General features: G+C 40.9%; 1 protein-coding gene across 1 annotated transcript in view; it reads right to left on the bottom strand.

The window, feature by feature from the left end:
- MYH9 (myosin heavy chain 9) overlaps positions 1 to 17,391 on the bottom strand; it is a 70,334-nt gene extending 52,943 nt beyond the window's left edge. Inside the window, exons 1-2 of the mRNA XM_009086444.4 lie at positions 17,244 to 17,391; positions 1,376 to 1,728 (exon numbers count right to left, since the gene is read on the bottom strand). Of these exons, the coding sequence (XP_009084692.1) occupies positions 1,376 to 1,708 (333 nt within the window). The 5' untranslated portion in view covers positions 1,709 to 1,728; positions 17,244 to 17,391. The remainder of the gene's footprint in view (positions 1 to 1,375; positions 1,729 to 17,243) is intronic.
- Positions 17,392 to 21,487: the final 4,096 nt, after the last annotated feature.

The raw sequence follows: 21,487 nt of genomic DNA, 5'->3' as shown, positions 1-21,487 counted from the left end.
TTTGCTTGGGTGAAGGGTGTGGGGATTTTTTACAAAAAAAATCTTACAATCTTCTTACAATCCAATTAGAAGAACTCAAATTATTAGTCATAGACCATGTCTGAAATTTCAGATGGTATCTTGCAAGATATGTGAAACAGCCCATTGCACAGCATACAACAGACCTTGAGACACTGCTGAATTATTTTCAACAATTATTATATCATGTAGCAGTGTCTCCTACTCTAAAAATGTTACGCATAGGTCTAGCATACCCTATTTCATCTGAATACCAAGATTTTTCCATCTGAGAGTAGATTTTGACCAATAGTGGAAGGAGATGTTAACTACAAGAATAATCAACTACATAAATCTCCTATCACATTAGCTCTCAAATTTTGACATCAGACTGAGGAAGTCAGGCTAAATTTGTATCAGCCTTGCATCTTTCAGATAGTCTCTGATAATTTCTCCAAGAGTCATCTGTATGCCTTCATGCCACTGCAGAGGAGCAGACACAGCACTAGTAAGTCATGAGTTTCTCCCTTGTGTTCTCCCTAGTCCTGTTTTAACCAATCACTGCACACAAATTTTACATTACTGCTGAGTTTAACAACTGATTCTATAACTGCAGAGTATTAAAAAAGCAGAAGCTAGCATGACAAATATCTGCGTGCTAAACATAGGCAACATGAAGGGGAAAATCAGGAGGGAACTGAAGAACCAGGTCAAGGCTCCAAAGTCTCCTTCCCCACCTTTCCCTATTTATTGCCTCTGGTATTGAGTCAAGTGGTTGCTGCCTGCTTCATTGGGTATGACCCTTGGTCCCATAAATGGGAAAGCAATAAGAAGCAGGAATCTCTGCTCTTGTCCGTTTGGGGGATGGAAAGAAAAGGAACATTTCCTATCTGTAAGTACATGCAGGCACACATGTTTCCTCTCTAGAAAGATGCTCTGAGATCCACACAAAAAGCTTGGCACTTTCCTACTGAAGCTCCAGACATGGGAAACACATTTCAGATGCTGGGTGGATTAGCACTGTGTTTTTATTATTATTTGGTTAGGTTCAGATCAGACTCCCTGTTTACCACTACCCAACTCTTTTGTGTCTTGCTAAGAAAAAGTTAAAAAGCATTCAAAACATCCTGCAAACAAAGACATTAAAACATTAATGCCAGATTTACCATAGCATTCCTTGAAAGCTTCAACATTAACTAGAGGGGGATTGGCATAGTTTAGTGAAAAAATTTTAAGTAGAAAGAGGAAGGTAAGTCACATGATGAGTTGTGTACAGGGGCAATGAAAGGCTAACATACACATTTAGGAGCAAAGCAATCACTTGAAGTTCACACAGATGTAATCAGGAACTCCTACTCCAACAGACAAGATTACTTACATAGATCAGTCCTGAGTAGTATCTCTCTTTCAAGTTGTGAAGCACAGAAGCCTCATTCAGGCACGTCAGCTCTGCCATATCTTCTACTTTAGAGAATTTGGGGGGGTTCATCTTTTGGATGTCATCCTTATTTACTTTCACTTTCTTTCCGTTCTCTGCCAGTTCCACGATGGCTTCATCTCCTACTTCTTCCTTCAGGCTAGCTGCCTCAAAGCCATTCTTCTCTGAGGGAACCCACACCAGCTTCTTAGCTGCCCAGTCAGCCTGAGTCAGGGGGTTATTGATGATGTTTTTGTCCACATAAAGGTACTTATCTGCGTCTCTTTGCGACATCGTGGTTTACAGTTGGGGACCTGTGAAGAAAGGGAGAAACAAAGAAAAAGGTTATTTTTAAAGCCTCAAATTGCCTTGTAACTTCTCAGAGGCAGACAGGCACATGCTAAGTACTCTGAATCCCTGGTCATTAGAGCATGCCGCTCCCTCCTTTAATTTCATGTTAGTAAGCACTGCTAAAGTTTTCAAACTTCCAATAAGGCCAAGGTTTTGCTTGCCAAGAGTATGAAAAAAACCAAACTAGCAAGCAGTTTATAGAAAACCCCAAAAACTACAACAAAACACTGACCGTTAAGCATTTGGAAGCCATTATTTGGCAGAAAATAGGAAGCACATTAAAGTGGCAAGCACCAAACAATTTGTGCCAATCTTCATAGCATCAGACACTGTGTCAGTAACATTCAGGTCAAGATTAACCCTTCACTGCTCTACTTGGTAGAGATATTGGCTCAGAAATAAAATCATAAATGTGTAATCAGCACTTTTACTTTGTATCTCCTTATTCTGATAAGCTATAAATCAAAACTCACAACTTCTCAGAAATGTCAACTACCAGCCTAAAATGTGAGGTGCACTTTGGTTCTAGAAGATAGCAGTAATTTGCAGACACCAGTTAAGACTGGTATTAGATACTTTTCAGCAGCTTAGTAGTAATACTCAGCCCACCAGTTTAAATCTTTTTTTTTCCTAGATAATGTTCAACAGAAAAATATCTCCAAGATAGTAACACAATAAATCAGGAAATTTTACAGCCAAATATCTTCTACTAAGACCCTTCTATGAAGCTGTGGTCAGATAGAGGAGAGAGTTTCACCCCTACAAAAGGGAGACTTAGGCTGCATACTTCAAAAATGGCACCCTAGATTTAGTGTTTCATCAAAACCAGAACACTACTGCCAGGGATTTTCCAGTTTATAAGGCAGCAATTTTATTAGTGCCATCCAAAAGTCCTTTCAATCAGAAAAGGACTGCATGCGTCAAGGCTCATTAGCCATGTAACAGCAGCCTCTTTACAAGATCCCATAAACATTACTTCTTGAATTCTTCCTCACAAAGATACCAGTGTCCTCAATATATATTTCTCATAGCTTGAAAAGAAACTAAAGCTCTTTACTACCTAAAGAACAGGAAATGAAAATATGAGTATTCATGTCCTAGAAGGCTATCAGGAGCTATATGGATAAGTTCTCTACAGAATTCATATTTACAAACCAGCAGGCAAATCAAGTAAGTGAAGTCTGACTACACACACTGCAGACAAAAAAGTATTGAAAGTAGGACAGAAGCAGCTCAATTCCCAAACATGCATGAGAGCAACAATAGATGTAGAGTCCCAGCATTAGCAAACAGTGAATGAAGCCAGAAAAACATCAGCCATAATAATGATGGGCGCCAATGCCCACACCAGTCATTTGTAAGTGTGTAGGGAAATTCCTTTCAACAAATGTATCACTGTAAGTGGTATGTAACTTTGTGCCAGAGTTTGTATGGATAGCTGTATATTCACAGTCAAAAATTCTTCAGCAAACAAAGAGAAAATCACTCTATAAATAATCACTTCCTTTAGCTTGAGTTTAAAATCTTTGTCTTAAGCCTTACAGGATATGCCAAGCAGCTATTCCACACCTGACCTCATCTTTCCTTCCCCACAGGATCACTGACACTTCCACCTCAACCACAATGGTGATTCTCAGAGCAAATCCTCCTTTTCATGTTATTCCTGAAAACTAGATTTTAATGGATACACGAAAAAGAGATATGCTTTAAAGCTAAGATGCAGCAGTCTGGAGGCTGCCATAAAAAACCTGAGCTGTCGGGAGAGCTCCAAGACCATCCTATAACAGCAAGCCTGACAAGAGTATATAGCAAATAAAGAAGGCCAACAATTCAACAGCAGATATTAGGATTTCATGACACTGCAAAGTGCCATCTGCAGGCTGTGATCAAATGGTTAAAAAAAGGGAGTGGAAGGAAAGAGGGGAAAAAGAAAAAAAATAAGAAATAAATATTCAATTGTGTTCAGAGTTGTATCAGGTTTGGCAAAGCAACAGCTGTGCTCTACCCTCATTACACAGCTTCCTGCCTATGCAACTCCCAGAATGTAACCAGTTGCCTTTTTTGGCTATAATCAGGCAGGACTGAGGCACTATGCTTCAGCTAAATTCAGTTTCATAATTTCCTGAGGAATCCAAAGTAACACCAGCCATCTGAAGTGTCCTACATTACACTGAAACATAGTCCTTATTTCCTCACTGCTAGAGTACATGCATGCATCCAGTACACTTTAAGATACATTCTAGGATAAAGACTAATTCTTTTTTTGGCCAAGGAGTAGATAAGACCACAAGAAATCTTTCAAAGGGTATCCCCAGTCAGTCTTAGATCTGAAGAGAACTAAGAAAATAAGAAAGCTACAGAGAGGTTAATCAAATACTTTGCAGGAAGGGAACCTCAAATTATCTCACATACTACAAGAGTGCGTTCTTCAGCCAGTAAGAGATCATTCTAGAGCACCTATACCTTTTTATTTTCAGGGCTCAAAACAACTTTCACAGTAAGAGGAGAAATAGCCTAACACAGCTATTCTAAAATCTCATCAAACACTAAGTTCAAGATATTTTAAATATATTAAATATATAGTAATATAGTATAATCTAGTGTATATATAAATATATCTATTTAATATAAGTTTTAATATTTTAAGTGCTACCAAAGAGTAGTGAGATTCCAAAAGGGTCTGCACCTCAAACTTGAAACGGACTTGAAAATTCCCCTATTGCATGGCAGCAGCAGCCTTCTTATCATCTTAAACTAGCTCTCCTATGCTCCAGAACAGAATCCTCACATAGTAGAAGTATAAGACAGAGGCTCAAGCTAAGATAACATGGCATTAGAGCTATTCTAGAAGCCACAGGGCGTCTAAACTAGCAATACCACAAACCAACCAGTAATTTGTCTTCTCCACAAGAGCAGTACCAGAGGAATCAGATGCAGCAAGTTCCATCTCATGGACTCTTAAACTTATCTTCCTAGCTTATGCTGCATTTCACTGGGCATTTCTAAAAATCCCTTAAAGTGGTCAAGGAAGCAAGCAAGCCCAGTAAGCTCTTACACCAACTCACAATGAATGCAAATCATTGCTGTTTTAGGAACAAATTAGGAAGCAATTTGTTTGCCGGGTAGTTTGCATTTGGGGTGTAGTTAATTATGTAGGACAAGGACATTTATCTTTACATGGCTATTGTGCAACTGCCAGATGAGAATACCGTTAACAATATTCTTTTTGATGCCAGTCTATAGGCAAGAGGACCAAAGAATATAGAAGGAAGACAGACCATCCTTGTTTTGAGTTTAAATGTCTCCTTCCTAGTATTGTTTCCAAAAATGACATACTACAGTCACTTCCCTGTTAACCCAGTCGGTTCCCTTATTGTGGTTCACAGCAGTCTGGGGAAGAGGCTGGTCAAACTTTGCTTGTTTTCCATTATTTCAGGGTCCAAGAGATATTCTTTGCCATTTACCTAACTACATAATTGCCACAAAGATGCTGTACAGTCACAGATAGAGACAAAACGCTGTCTACAGTCATGAATAGGATGGGACCAAGACTTCAGCATGTAGTGCAACCTTAAAAAATAGTACCAACTGCCCTGTTGACATACATATTTCCCAGTAGACAGATTCTTTTGAGAGGAACAAGTCAAACACTGGATTTAACTTAAGATGACATGCATTCCCATTGAATTAAGCAGAATTACTCCAAACCCTCACCGGAATACAGTCATATGGACAGAAGTTTGCCTTGGTCTCCTGCAATTTCATAGCCTTAAGGCTTGAATTATAAGACACTTCACACACACTCTACTTAAAGCAGCATCAAGTGCTTCCCATAAACCTGGGAACAAATACTTTATCTGGTTTGGAAAGGTCTAAAGGGTACCTCTGCTATAAGGTCCCTTTCTTTCAATTACAAGTGTTTTGCAACTGCCAAAACCACAGAACATTACCTATTTGCAATTAAATTTTCACTAACTATTTCTATTACATCCCCCATTCCCCCCAGACATTTACTCTGTCAGCAGCCACAGAATTATTCCTGGGAGTGAGCCACTGCTCAATTAGATAAGCTTGAGCTTTACTAAACTATGGAGCTAACAGCTGAAGTAGAAATAGAATTCATAAGAATTCTATACTTGTCTCATAAGAGCGTTAATGCAAGAGTTAAAGCATCACACAAGTACTAGAGCACTGGCTGGGCAAGGAAACATCTCCAATTTGAGTTACCTAAACCATCATTAAAGTAGGGATCCCCATACTGTTCTTTCTTGGCTTCAGCCTCATTCCTAGCAAAGATGCATTACTACACTGGAACAGACAGTTTTATTCACACATCATTTCATTTCCCTGCTTTAATGAATTATGAAAAGTTTGTGAAATACTGTGCTACCAAGGATGTAAAACAGCCATATGCATGCACTGAATCCTTGGCAATTCAAATCAACACTTCAGAACTTTGCTGTAAGACTGAGCCAGCCTGAAAAGGGATCTAAGTTTCCTTCTACTAGAAGTTTTCTTCTGTTTCATATCCACCAGTAAGACACTGTTACAAGTTTTCTGTGATTTCATATTAAACAATCCTCCCACATGGTTTGCCTAGTGGCCTTTCTACTTGCAGTGCAAGAGGAACTACCCTAAAGGGTGACAAAAAGAATGAACAATAAATAGTAAGCATATTTAGACTACAAGTTAATTTCCCTTTCTTTAAAGAGTCCACCTTTTAAAAGCAGCTCATGAATACAACTTTGCCACCACTTTCCAAAATATCTTACCTTTAGCAGCTTGTCAGAGGGTGCAATACAAGACAAAAGGCCCTTTCACGGAACAAAAGGAACGCAGACCATTTCTACAGGCAAGACAAGGCTTTTGCACTAGAAAGTTACAGCACTACCGGTCACTCATAGCCCTATTTTAGGTACAACTAAATTACACTCAGTGAAGAAATTTCATTATTTGTTAATATACAGCATTAAAAAATAATCTGAGAGTCTTTTATGATTCAAACTAAGTTTGGTCAGTAACATTTATATGATGGGAATCCTTGCTGAGCTGTGATCTGAATAGCTAATACTTGCATTATTCCTGCAATTCAACTATTTCGCTTTCCCCAGCCAGCTGAATGTGGTTCCTCAAATTAGATTTAAGAGCAGCTAGAATGCTAGACTAAACTAGCTTAAAATAGACTTTTAGTGGCCATGAACTACAGTGACCATGAACTGACATTATAAAGCCCCTAACCTACCAATAAAAAAAATTCTATAATTCCCTTGTATTCACTAAGAAACTGTTCAGATCTCATTTGTTTAGGTTAGAGTGACACTTCACAGCTCCAAGTGCCAGTATATTTATGGAAAAGAAAACTGTAAAGTTTGTTAGCCCAAACTGCTCCAATTTGTAAGCAACACCTACATAAAATCTGGAGTTTAAATTACTAAGGGTGAGAAATGAATCACAAGGAGGCAGAGGGAAAGGAAAGGGAAAAGCTGGCAGGAAGCCGAACTGATGGACAGGTTATAGCTGCTTATTTCTCAAGTTCAGTACATTGAGATACGCCAGTGCTTGATGCTTCAGGCTGAATGCAAGAATCATGAATTTCAGTTATCCCACAAGAGAATACAACACCAGGCAAGTACCTGAGCTCGCAATTAACACCCCCTCACAGGCAGCCCCCCACGCTGAAGGCACCGAGCTGCACTTACCCTTTCCATTCAGAATGCTGCCATGCAGACTCATTTCTTCTATTTCAGCTTTATTTGGGATTCATAATGACTGCTATTAAGCTTACTGTAGTTCACTGCTTTCCTCTCCAGTCACAGTCTGACGCACACAATACATTGTTGAAAGATTTATTTCACAACTGGAATGCAGTTTGCTGGCAATTATTGTTGCATATTCAGTTTGACTGTAGTGCTGCCCAGACTTGCCAGCTACCCTGTTTATTACTGTAAATTAAACTCAAGGTAGAGCACTAAAGTGCCCTCTCTGTACGTGGGGCTCTAAGAACCAAGAATGAGGAATCTAATTATCTAATGCACAAGTGATGCTCCTATTGCACAAAAGTGACCTGCTGGTCAGACTATAGGTAAGACAAAAGAAAGAAACGGAAGGAAATTCTGCATCTTCCAAGTGGCCTAAAGGTACCCAACACACATCCTCAGAACGGTGTACATGGAATAAATGTTTCCTGGTTTCTCCATGTCCAGCCCTCTTCATCAGCTGCCAAGCACCACTCTGGTATGTGTGAAGAAGCACTTGCATAAATTCTGCTGTAACAGCTTACAGAAGGGGTTTGCTCTGGCAGCTGGGACTTCCCATGGTAAAATGCAAAGGCCACAAAGCCATGTACAAGCAAGACACCTAATAGTCACCTTTCCTCTCCACTGGATTCAAATACACTAGGACTGTGAGAACAGTCCCACAAGCGTGGCCTATGTGGATTTAACAAACATTAATGCCAATCTGAAGAGGCTACTTTTGGGTACCAAAGACTGCAAACAGGATAATAATGCAGGCTTCACCACGGGCTACAGAAGCACAGGAACAATCTTAGGCAACCACACTGCATGCAGTAATTAACCACTGCAGGTTACAGGCAAATAAAGGCAGGCATAGCTTCCCTAAGTTAATGCTAGGGAGGGTATGCTTGCCTCTATTTTAATTGCACCTTATGAGCTCAGGGAGACATAAGGACTACTACACTACACCAGGTAGATGGCACCAATACTGTTAATCAGCTCTATGAAGCCTGTGCACACTGTTTAAACACACTAAACACTGATTTAGGGAGGGGGAGGGTAGCCTTCTGTTGATTTCAAGTCCAGTCTTTAGCAAGACAAAGCTAGGCTGGCTGCCACCCAACCCCATTCACTTCGAATAAATATTCAAAGTTTACAATCCTGCATAATACACTTTCTGCAACTGTTGTTTCTCATTAGTGGAGTACAGTACATGCCTTCTCAGCAGAGGAGAGAATTCCTCTTACAGAGACAGTGTGCCCACAAGGAAAACATTCCAGGGGGAGAACACATTCTTCGTGACCACTCAGCAAAGTAATCCCACTTAAGGAGACAGCTGTAGTTCAGAAAATTGCAGCCCATCCCTGCTGTTCACTCTGTTTTGCTGGAAGACTTGTTTTCAGGAGGCATAATGGCCTGCATAAGTTCTGATCAGGCATGCAGAGTTCCCTACGGACATTGCATGAGAGAGGGGGGAACTTTCTAAGAGAAAGTTTTGACCTTTGTTACCTCGGGATCACTTTTCATCTCTTCCCTAATATTCTGATTTAAGGCTAAAAATGTATCTAAGAACTCTGAGGCACTGTGTAAGGTAGCTCTACATATATCAATTAGCACTCTCTGTCATCTTTGTCAATGCAGGGTCTCAAGTCCTGCAAGAGCTAACAAGGAATAAAACAATTACATCTAAATACAGAGACAAAAAAAATACAGTGCTGGTTCATCCTTTTAGATGCAAATATTCAGCATTTACGTGGCCAAGATAAAGTCATCTTACAGGAACAATTACTATTGCTAACATTAACTGACAAATTGCTTTGATCTCAGCATCAATACTACTAATCATCTTCCAGCTCACAATGAGCAGAACAAATCATCAGTGTAAATATGTCCAGTAAATAATTTTTAAAAGTATGCTTTTTACTTAGCAGAAGAAGTTTCTCTAGACACTTTCAGTTCAGCCTACAGTGCCAAACTAGGACTGTGTACAAGCAGCATTCTGCTACATCTCATATTTTTACTCTTGGTTTCAAATCATTCTGCTGCACATTTACAACAGCTAAGGGGATGGCAGGCAAAAATCCTGGCAGAGAGAAGTGTACCACCTCTACAGGGTCCAAGCTGGATTCTCAACCCTCCCAGCAACACATAACAGTTCAATAAGAAGTCCTACATCTCTGTTTATGACAGTGATGTCTGAGGTAGAGGTCTGAAGAATGACTTTTTCTGGACATGAGAACACAGCAACTCTTACACAAAGAAAAAGCTACATAGCCTTTATGTACCAGGATGTGTAAGGAGGCCAAGTTGAAAGTATTTATGGTTCTTTAATTTTTATTTGCATTATATTTATATTTGTTTTATAAATAGTTATGCTCATAAATATCACGTTCAAGATAGTCTGAAAGTCTAGATTGTGGCATTTCCCTATTGCATTCAAGGTCTGGCACAGCCTCTTAGGTATACATTATAAGCATTGTTCTACAGGAAGCTCGTGGTGCAGTAGAGAACATGAGGAACACTCAAGTTTGTCTTCTGGTTAGCTTGCTCCCTCCCTGACCTGTGCTTTCTTCTGTCATTGGCAAATATATCAGTCTTTAAAAAGGAACAGCATTAGGCATCGCTAATTTTAGAATTCATCCAACCGTGGCCTCCTGTCTGGATCTCCTGAAACACTGATTTTTGTGTTAGAGGAGAAGAAAGGACTCATCTTTCAAATCTCAAATGAGTAAAAGCAAGGGCACTTGAAGTAGAAACTTAGTCTGGACTATTACAATCATGGCTATATGGTATACAAAATTTTCTATATTCTGGCAATACTAGAAAACACCTTTTTGGAAAAAAAAGAAAATTATCTCATTTTGACAGGTGACTGGTACAACATTCCACGGTTCCCATATGGCAAAAGAAATATAATTTGAAATTTTCCAATAAAGTTTTGCTTTCTGCCCTAAAAGGACAAAAAACAACAAAAGGAAACACTGACCACAGAGTAGCCAAACTGTTTTATGTTTCCACCAAAGTTAACAACAGTCCCCACCCATATACAGCACTGCTGTGGTGGTGAGGCACTGGAACAGGCTGCCCAGAGAAGTTGTGGATGCCTACCCTGGAAGTTTTCAAGGCCAGGCTGGATGGGGCTCTGAGCAACCTGGCCTACTGAAAGGTGTCCCTCATGGCAGGGGATTGGAACAAAATGATCTTTAAGGTCCCTTCCAACCCAAACCATCCCATGACTCTGATATTTTTCTCCTTATCTACATGAGCAAGAGCTGAACCGCTGCTGCAGCTGCACTTTTTCCTGACAGAATTAGCAATAATACAACATGGTGATATTTATCACTTAAGTCTACATCAAGTTTTTTGAGCATTACTTATACAGTTCTGCCCATTATGAAAAAATTAGGATTTGACACATAACAGATTACCTCCCACCATATGCAAGAAGAAGATAAACTGATTTTGCAATGTGTATTTCAGTGCTACATGGGCAATGTAGATAGCTTTTAGAAGTTACATTAATTTGCCTAATAAATTGTCAATCCTTCTTTTATGACTAATACATCTTTCTCATCACATTTGTGTGTTCTCATTTTACTTTTCCATCATACGCTGCATTAAATTTGGAAAGGGCCATTAAACCAATTCACAATAATTTACTGTGTAATGAAATGTCACAGACTTTAGTGTCTGCTATAAAGATTCATACTGCAACATAAACCAGTTCGCTTAGCTTTCATTGTCTGGGTTAAGTCACAAATCTTAAGTCACAATTTAAAGAGTTTTTGTGCTTGTAGAGAAATCTTATTTGGTATTTATGCTCCTCTAACAAAGAAGTTTTACTTGGTCAGTATGCAGACACATACACTTGAAACACAGCTATTTCAAGAATCTAATTATTTAACTATTTTAGGTAGTCTACTGTATATCTGCATCCATACTTCCATTTATTTAATTCTGAGAAGTCTGAATACATTCCACTTGATGTCAGAAAGGAATAAAATAATTTCTATCTCTGAACAATGGGAAAAAAAGCAACGTCTGAACCACAACTATGAAGAACAAAATGTATTTAAGTGTCATTCTGCTAAAAAAATAAAATTCCACTAATACAAAAGAAATATTTCTTAGACTACCTCATATGCGTTTACAAGCAAAAAGTAAAGTTGTTTTCTAGATGGTTACCACAATGAGGAATTTACAAATTAAATTGCTGCTTCTGGTTATCTTCATCTCAAATCGTCCCCTTCTGACCTGTTCCACTCACTAACTGTTAAACACACAGCCACCCATTCTCAAAACCACCCAAAAAACCCAAAGCAAAATGTCAATACCTTCCTCTACATTTTGAACTATGACTGATATAGCTAAAACAGAAGCCTGAGAGTATTTTTTATCTACATTTAAAAAAAGGTGCAAAATCAATTTACCATATAAACCAACTAGTTTCAAGTGCTTAGCCAGGAACTTTCTTATCCAGTTCACTGGTTTGCTTTCAGATTTACATTCAGTATTTCTTGAGAAGTTCTTCCATCTAAGCACCCTATACCTGTTCAAATATGTCGAAATCCTAAGATAAAGTTTCTTTTTCTTAAATTGATAGCACATCAATGAAGATTACTTTGTTCACACATTTCAAAATAACTGATTTTATCAATTCTGGCACAGAAAGATTGGAATCTCTCGCACTAAATGGCAAGCAGACTTACATGTAACAGTCCCTGTCAAAAAGAACTTACGAATTGTCCTACAAACTGATACTACAGTTCTGTTAAGTCAGTCACATTTGGAAAGAAAGAGAAGCAACTAAATTTTTAATTGAAATTTGTCTGTAGATTTCCTTTTTTTTTTTTTTTGGACATTTAAAACAATTCTGTTACTAAAACTAACCAGGTTGGTTGTTGACCATAACCAACTTGAACCAAATTCAAACCTACTGCACCTCCAAGGTTGAGTAAAAGAGTCTGAATTCAAATGAACTGGTCAAATCTTGAGTTTAAAAGAAAAACACAGGTGAATGTACTCTCATCACTACAAAAAATAAAAACCAAAGTAAACTGTTACTATTAACTATTACTTAGAGCATGCTTTAAGTCTAAGATTTTAAACAGGAAGCTGCCCAGCAAGAAAAGAAAACCCTCTGACTGCACACAAGTGACAAAATAGAGCTGTAACATTTCTCTAAACCTTTTTTCTTATAAGTCTGAATGCCCACTTTGCTTTCACGCAAATCAGAACTCCAGTTCTGTGCAGAGGCATATATCACAATGGATTTCCTGCCGAGACTCATTAAAATGGTAGCTCTTGATGAATGGAAGTATTCATCAGTTAAGAAGACTTCATGATACAGATTTTCAAGTTAGGTTTCCCTTAACATATTAATTATTAGCCTGAGTTTAGTAAAGTCACTTACCATGTGGTTTTATTCACTGCTCTCAGTAAAGTCAGCATACATGCATTAGGAGAAATTTATATTTCTAGTCATGAAGACAAGCAGAATCCAAACCCCATGTACAAAACTCTAGAGGCATAAATTTCATAAATAGGTCATGGAGTCAAGACACAGCATACAGCATTACATTTCATTATACCTCTCTGCAACCAGCAGCAATACATTTGTAATACTTCTACAAGAAAAAATTTATAGTAGATGAAGTATGCCAGATCAATTTTCCAGTTTCCCTTTTGCTATGGCTAAAAAGAACATGACTTAGCAGCACTAGCTCCAGAAGTATCACACAATGAAATCAATCACAGCTCCATCACCAGAAAACTGCAGACACTAGTGTTTCTCCAGACTCTTCAGGATGCTCAGAAAGGCAACATATTGTGACAAATAGTAACAGGCCAAAGGACCATTAATTGAAATTGGGGACTAACCCATCATGCTGAACACAACTGGGCTGGAGTGAGGTCAGAAGCTGTTAAACCACTACAGTGGCCTAGGACTACAGAACGAATCAGTGTTGAGATTATTGCTTCAAGTACTCCGAACAAGTTCTCACAGCCACTGAAGAAAAAAGCGAAGCGAATAAACCATAATTAAGATGAACTTGTAAATTGATGCATTTAATTTAGTTGGACAACACCCATTTGTATTAGCTTCCAGGGCAGAAGTTGCATTTGTGTTTTCGCTTCAGCATACTCTATTAAAATCAGGTTGCTAGTTTCCATCTCTTTCTACACTAGAAAACTCAATTAGAACCACGGTGTGGTTAAACTGAAAAGAAATTTAAGGTACAAGGTCACCGAGCCACCATTAAGTTAGAACAACTGCCAGTAAAAACAATGCTGCTGTAGGCAATCCTCTGCTATTATAGTTTTGTTCCAACCCACAGAAGACTTAATGTCAGGCACACAATTTCTATACTTAACATGCAAACAGTTCTGCCTCAATTATAAACTAAGAAAGCAAAGGGTAACGAGATATTTACACAAGAAATCAAAGAAAAAAAATTATGTTAGAGGGCACCGAATGCACTATTAAGTCAAACAAACAAAAATACATTAAATCATACACTGAGGATTAAGGTTCTGGACACCTTTTAGTAGACATGCACTAAATGTGACTAATTGTGAGCCTCTAAAACGCACTCTAGTCATCAGTTAGTTTCAGCATGTTACCCAATAACCCAAAGCTACCACACAAAAAAGTAGACGTACTGTGGGGGATAACACAACCTTAGCTTTGACTTCCCCTTTCAGTAAACCTTGCATTAACTGGATGAGTTCCTGTACCTCCCATGGGCCCACTTATAATCTCACCCTATTACAGTCACACTAATCCATAAGGGACATCAATCTGGGCAAGACACAGGCCTAGGGATGAGGTAGAAGCGGAAGACTGAGAAGAATCAGCTCAGAAATCACAGTACCTCTGACATGTCTCCTATCTCCTTTGTTCTGGGTATTAACAGAACCAAATCTGAAATTTGGATATAGACAGACTAATCTCCCAGTACAACTGAAGAGTATTTTCACAAAGCCAGTTGTAGTTGATATGCATGCACTCCCTCGTACCTGCATGTCAAGAGCCTGACACACAACCGACCTGTGAATTATTACATGAAAACAGTCAGTACACTATTTTTAAAGACCGTCCAATATAATAATGGTTCGTGTTTTCAAGATAGTTTGTTGAAGTGGCAAATGCAAGTCTGGCATTTGTAGTAGATACATTTCAGTGCTAAGTAATGTTACAAAAAGACTTAAGCACCTGTGGCATCCAACTTCAAGGCAGTTTTCAACTTGAAGATGAGTGAGTATTAGAGCTACGACCAGCTATACAGCTTGAACACTCTCCAACATTTTGCATAATACCTAAATAATATGCTGGACAACAAAGATTATTTTAGCTTCCTAAGTGAGAGATTTTTCTGTTCTCTTTCCTATGATTTTAGTGGATAAGGTTGGTTTTAGTTTCATTATTATTGCTTTTTCATTAGATTCATTTAAAAGATTATGGTGTAGCTCTCACAAGCTATTTGTCTTCTTAGAACATTCTGAAACACATCAAAATCTATACAGAGGAAATGATGAAAAAATCTTATTCTTTATCTCTTGAGATGAAATTACCATCTGGCAACTTTTTTCTTACCAGATAAACTTGAAAGAAAAAAGAAACAAAGAAACAACCAAAAAAACCAAACCAGGACCATGGTAGAAACAGCCTAACAATCTATGCAATGGCCAATAAGAGGACTTCAGTTTCTCCACTCATTCTTTTGGGGCAGACAGAACCTGACTATTAAGTCTTCCTGTTTATACACAAACAGACACAGGCTACTCAGCCGCACAAACTCTTCTCCAGAGGTCACAAACGCTTCTCCAGAGGTCTTCCAAAGTCAGACTTAGCTATACAAGTCAAGCATCCAAGACATAACACCAAATTCCAAAAAGAACCACATCACTCACCAGCTTGGTGCCAGTCACACTCACTTTGAAGTTTCAGATCAGTAAAGAAGTTCAGATCCCCATTTTTAGCCACTACTACCAATTTTGCTTCTGCTTTAGTGTTATAGAAAATTTTGCCTGTCCACCTCCATAAAGACAGTGCACACACTATGAATTAGTGCAATAAATAAAGCTACCAAGAAGTGGAACGCATAATTTCAGCAGTTCCACCTGATATGGAGCATCACAGAACTGCTGAATAATTTCCTTGTAGTTATTTTCACAAGGTCAGATTAGCATGAAGTCTTGTGTTTATACAGTTTGGAAAATTGTGATTAACAACTTCAAAACCCTTCTGTGCCACTTACATTTATCAACTGCTTTCCCCTCATTACAACTTTCTGGTTAATAAAAATATTAGTTTATCTCATTGAGAGCATTACAGATGCAGACAGTGCATCTATGAGTCAATACATAGCTGCACCATGATTTTTGCTGCCATTTTTGCTGGAATGCCATCGATAAGTGAACTTAATCACATCATGACCTAGTGACTAATTTCAAAGGCATTTTACACAGGCAGCAACTGATTAGAGGGTTGTTACTTTGGAGTTAAAACTTTACCATACCTAGCCTAATGAACAGGAGATGTATACAAGAGTCAAGAATGTGTAATTTAATCTTTCAATCCACGGTTCAACAGTCTCCATATAAGTTACCTTGTATTTCCTTACAGCAGGCAAATTACAAAGGGACCTTGGCCTGCAGACTACTACAGTATCTTTACAAGTTTGAAGCATTATTTTTTAATGCATTGTTTGAGAGATTACTCTGTTTTGGAAGACCTGCCCAGTTATAAAAAAGGTTAGGTTTAGTCCACTCTGATGGAGTGTGGCTCAGGACATCGTTACAGGATATGGCAGAAAAACCTACAGAAGAAGAAAGATCAAGAGCACAAACAGTGCTTCAAGAGGAAAAAAAAGAAAGAAAGGAATTGTAAGGAGGAAAAGAAAGTGGAATTAAAGAGTCACTGCATGCAGAGTTTGCTGACCAATGCAGTTCAGTTCTGAAAAAATCCCCCTTTAGTACCAGAAGCGAGTTACTCTTTTAAAACTCATTTCACCGTATGTTTAGGCAAATTAGGAGCAATTCTCATTAAACTTCCTGGGCAGGCACCACGCTCGGGGGCTATGAAACTCGTTACTTTCCACACCTACCGAGGACAAGTTGGTAAAGATACCACTCAAAGCCGGAGAACTTTTACTACTCGGTTGGAGGTGATGCCTGAAAGCACAAGCTATCTGCAAGAGCTCTCAGTGCAAGCTTCATCTTGCCCTGTCACTCCCTCCTCCCTCCCTCCCTCTCTCCTGGCCCAAACCGAACGAGGAAGTGGAGCCGGGCGGGCGGGCGGAAGCCAAGCCCATGGCGGTGTGTGCAGGAAGGCGGTCAGCCCGTGACTCAGGCTGCAGCCCTGACAGCTGCCCAGCGGCCCCTGCCCGCTACCCCCGCGGGCCGGGCCGCGGAGCGAAGGAGGGAGGGGAAGGAGCTGGCTCCGGCGGCACAGAGCGCCAGTCACCCACCCCACCTGCGGGAGGCCGGTTCGCGGGGCGTGCGGGGAGCAGAGCGGCAACTCGGCGGGCACGCACAGCCCCGGAGCACGGGGGGCACACAGGGAGCACGCCAGCACAGCACGTCCCACGGGGTGGAGCGGCAGAGCGGCGGGACAGCGGGAGCCTTCTCGCCCGGCCGGACAAAGAGGCGCCAAACCCGGCGAGGGAGGGAGAAAAGCGCGGCGCCAGGGGGGAAAACCAGAGCCACCCGTGCCCACCGCCCCGCCTGACCGGCTTCACCTGAGCCCGGTTACGGTGGAGGGAAGGAAACGCCGCGGCGGCGGCGGCTGCGCTCCTCACGGCAAGAGTGCGGCGTCCTCCGGCTGCGGCTCCTCCCGCGGCACCGCGACCGCCGCTCGCTCAGCGGCTCTGCTGAGCCGCCCGCCGCCCGCCCGCCCGGGCGGGGCCGCCCGCCTCCCGCGCCGCCTCCCGCCAATGGTACCGCCGCTCCCAAAGATTGACGGCCAGCGTGACTAATCAGAGTGGCCGAGATGTGCGGAGGCTGAGGAAGCCGTTGAGCCGTTAGCAACGCCCGTGAACCCCGCCCGGCCCCGCCCCGCCCAGCTCAGCCCAGCCCGGCTCCGCCGCCGCTCGGGCGGGGAGCGGCGCGGCCGCGGCGGGACTTCTGGGGCACCGAGGGTTCCACCCCGCCGGCTGCGGGGTCGGGTAGGGCTCCCCAGCTCAGATCCGCTCGGGTTGAGCTGGCCGAAGTGCCCCCACAACGCCCCACGCCGCGGCAGCCCCACAATGCCCCGCGCCGGCCTTCGGTGCTGCCGAGGGCAGCGGGTGCGGCGGGGCCGAGAGCAGGAGTGGGGCTCCGCGGGGCGAGGGGCTGCCGCCTCGCCGCCCGTGGCCGTGACAGAAGTCCTCCGAGATGGGGGTTGGGGGGTGTCCCGGCCAAGAGACTCCCACTCAGCCTCGCTGTAGTGCAAAATACCTGCAACAGGAAGATTCCAGTCAAAATTTTGTTTCACAGAGTCAGGCTGGGAAAGGTCTCTTGAGATCATCGAGTCCAACCTATGATCGAACACTACCACGTCAACCACACCATTGCACTGAGTGCCACATTCAGTCTTTCCTTAAACACCTTCAGGAATGGTGACTCCCCCACCTCTCTGGGCATTCCCACGTCTAATCACTTTCTGTGAAAAAATTCCTTCTAATGTCCAGCCTGGCTCAGCTTGAGGCCATGATCCCACCCTGTCACTGGCTGCCTGGAAAAGGAGACTGAACCCCACCTGGCTACAGCCTTCTTTCAGGCAGTTGTAGAGTGATTAGGTCTCCCCTGAGCCTCCTTTTTTCTAGGCTCAACAACTGCAGATTACTTGGCTTTTCATAAGACTTTTCCTCCAGATTCTTCACCCAGGAGGGTGAAGGATCTTGTTTCCTTTCACTGGACTTTAAGGGACAAAACCCGCGGGCAGGCAGAAGCAGGAGTGTAAGCAGCCCCTGGATTCTGCTGAGGCCTTTGAACAGCCAGTGCACGTGCTCACGGAGGCCTGAAATGTATTTTAAAAGGCAGGCTGAAACACTGATGTGTGAAAAGACAAAAGGGTGTGATTCTGCCTCTTTATATTAAGTGGAACTTCAGGATGAGCTAAAGGAGGAAGCAATAGCCAGGATGCAAGACCAAAGTCCTTCTGAAAAGAGTACAGCATATCTAAATCCTTATGTCTGATCCAGAAAAGCAGATAAGGTTTACTGCACACTTTATGAGCATATAGAAATGCAAGGGTCCTTCCCTTTATGACTTCCTACTTTGTGCAAGGAGGATACATTTGCAGATGTAGGTGCCACTGACAGAAAATGCAAGGCAAAATTTACTGGTGGCAGTATCAATGCTACAAGCAGAAGAGGCAAATGAAGTTAAAGAGGCTTGAATAAAGAGGGAAGTTAGTGGAGAAGTATCTACAGTAAGCATTTCTTGTCTGAGTGAAACACTTAAAGCTTAAAAATGTTCACTGCTGCAGTTTGGAAACAATCCTAGATATTTTTATCTCAAGACACAGAAGACAGTGGGAGAAATCACTGAAAGCTGATTGTACAGCTGAGTATCAGGGACACAGAAGTGTCACTGTTAGAGGCAGAGGTGAGAAATGTAAATACAGATGCAAAATATGAGAATTTAATTTGGTCATGAGAAAATAATATACAGGGTATGTCTTCACAAGTGCTTCAAAGAAGAAAATGAAAGGAAACTGGAATTGTGACAGACAGCTATCTACATACACTGATACCGTTGGATTTACTGTGAGGGTGATGAGGCACTGGCAGAGGTTGCCTGGAGAAGCTGTAGATGCCCTATCCCTTGAAGTGTTCAAGGACAGAGTGGATGGAGTACTGAGTAACCTGGTCTAGTGGAAACTGTCCCTGCCCATGTCAGGGGAGTTGAAACTGCCTGATCTTTAATGTCCCTTCCAACCCAAACCATTCCATGATTCTATGGTCAATCCAGCAGCTCAAACTGAGTCATGGAAAAAAGTGACCAACATATGGAACAGATATTTATTAGCTGAACAGCATGGTTTTAACTTCTCCTACAAAAATGAAGCAGAATGAAAATAGTGGAGGTAACCAAATATATCAAAATCGTCTTAAGAACTTGAGAAGCTGCATCATTAGCCATGTGGCTGAGAAAGGAAAGGTAAGCAAAGGAAAGCAGTCAGTATCAAGTCTTAACAGAGCTTTTAAAGGAGGAAAAGTAGCAGATCTTAGCTAGGAAAGCAAGTACAAAAGGCAGCATGAACTGATAGCCATAGGTACTTTGGAAATAAAAGATAATTACTGGAAGCATGAAATGCAGACATAAAAAGGTTGTCACAAAGTCATTTTTGAAGAGTGTACATTATTGGTGATTTAAATTCGTTTATTTATCTCTGACTCTCACACTTGCCTATGTTCTCTGCTCTTCCTAATGCTCAGATTTAAGGCTAAGGTCAGACTAGACTACCTTCTTAAGGTTTGGCACTTCTTTCTTTTCTTTTCTTTCTTTTCTTTTCTTTTCTTTTCTTTTCTTTTCTTTTCTTTTCTTTTCTTTTCTTTTCTTTTCTTTTCTTTTCTTTTCTTTTCTTTTCTTTTCTCTTTTCCTTTTCTTTTTCTTTTTTCTTTTCATCTAAGAACTTGGTCCCACTCCAGTTTAATTGATATTAAAACTTTCTTGATGGCTTCATCAGTAAATCATCAAAACTGAGTACAGAACAAAGACTGGTACAGGTTTACACCATCCTTCCCCTTCACAAAAAGTGTATCCCACCTCTATAGAAAACTCTGTGTGTTTCCCTCATGGTCAGATTTGGAGATGTGCCATACTTAAGGCAAGTCAGATTTTAAATGTGTGTGTTCTGTAGCTTGATTACCTTAAAAACAAGTGCAATAGGTTTTTGTTGGCAGGAAGTTACCCAGGAAAGGGGACACACCTCAGAGAAAAACAGGAGTGACTAAAAGAGCTATCAGATTGATTTTATACATCTGTTACTTTCCACAAATTCACAGGATGTTTAGGTGGATCTTTCTGATCAACTTCACTCATATTTTCTATCAGTGTTTGCAAGCCAGCATGATTTGGAAGAACAAACCTGTAATGGTCCCTGAATTCTGGAAAACATCCAAACAGCAAAGAGATTTACCAGTTTGATGGGAATAAATTAATGGCACTGTAGTATTTCCAGAGGGAAACAAATCTATGAGGCAGTGAGCATCCAGAGATCCTTTGCCAGCTTTTACATACCACATTAAGGGCCACTTTGCTGAACTACATTGTTTTCCCCTACACTGGTCTAATCCAAGACCAGTTTGGTCTTAAGTTTGTTGCAAACAAACTTTGCTTAAATTTGTTGGCAAACAGCAAGCACTGGGAGAAGCCTGCACTTCATCGATCAGCAATAAATGTAGGGACATTTCATTTTTGTATCTGACAAATAAAGTGGCCAAATTAATTTTGGTGAATAATTTTAAATGCTTTGGGGGGCAGAAAAAAACCTCTTCCAAAACTAATTTCTTACTGACAAGCTGGAGAGAGTGAAACAAGAAGAGTGACAGAGACAAAAAGGTGTTTACTCCATGGAAGGAGTCGCATTGCTAAACTCTAACCACAGTGGCTTTAGACAGAAACCACACATGTACAGATCTGGAGAATGTCACAATCTGGTGTTGCTAAGAAGCCTGAGCTCTGCTTCTGCAAAACTTGAAACCTTAGTTGTTTCAGTGCAGATTCATAATTAGAATTACTTTAAAGAAGCAGCTCTTAAGTGGCTTTAAGAGATACACCCATACAAAGCAGCAGCTATAAATGCAAATGAGAACTTGAAGCGTTTTCAGGTGTTGTAGCAAAAGGAAGTGACTCTTTGGAGGAAGGTCTGTAGAAGAAAGTCACTTATGTCTGCGGACTTTGTGCCTCTGAGCAACCTGAAATTTGTCTGCAATTTAAGCACCATGTATTAGCACATAACTTCCTTTTCCCTTTATACCAATTCTTTATTGTTCTC

Source organism: Serinus canaria, chromosome 1A (genome assembly GCF_022539315.1).
Source record: "Serinus canaria isolate serCan28SL12 chromosome 1A, serCan2020, whole genome shotgun sequence".
Classification (NCBI taxonomy): domain Eukaryota; kingdom Metazoa; phylum Chordata; class Aves; order Passeriformes; family Fringillidae; genus Serinus; species Serinus canaria.
The sequence above is the reverse complement of the archived record's forward strand: the minus strand, read 5'-3'. Positions and strand labels throughout refer to the sequence as shown.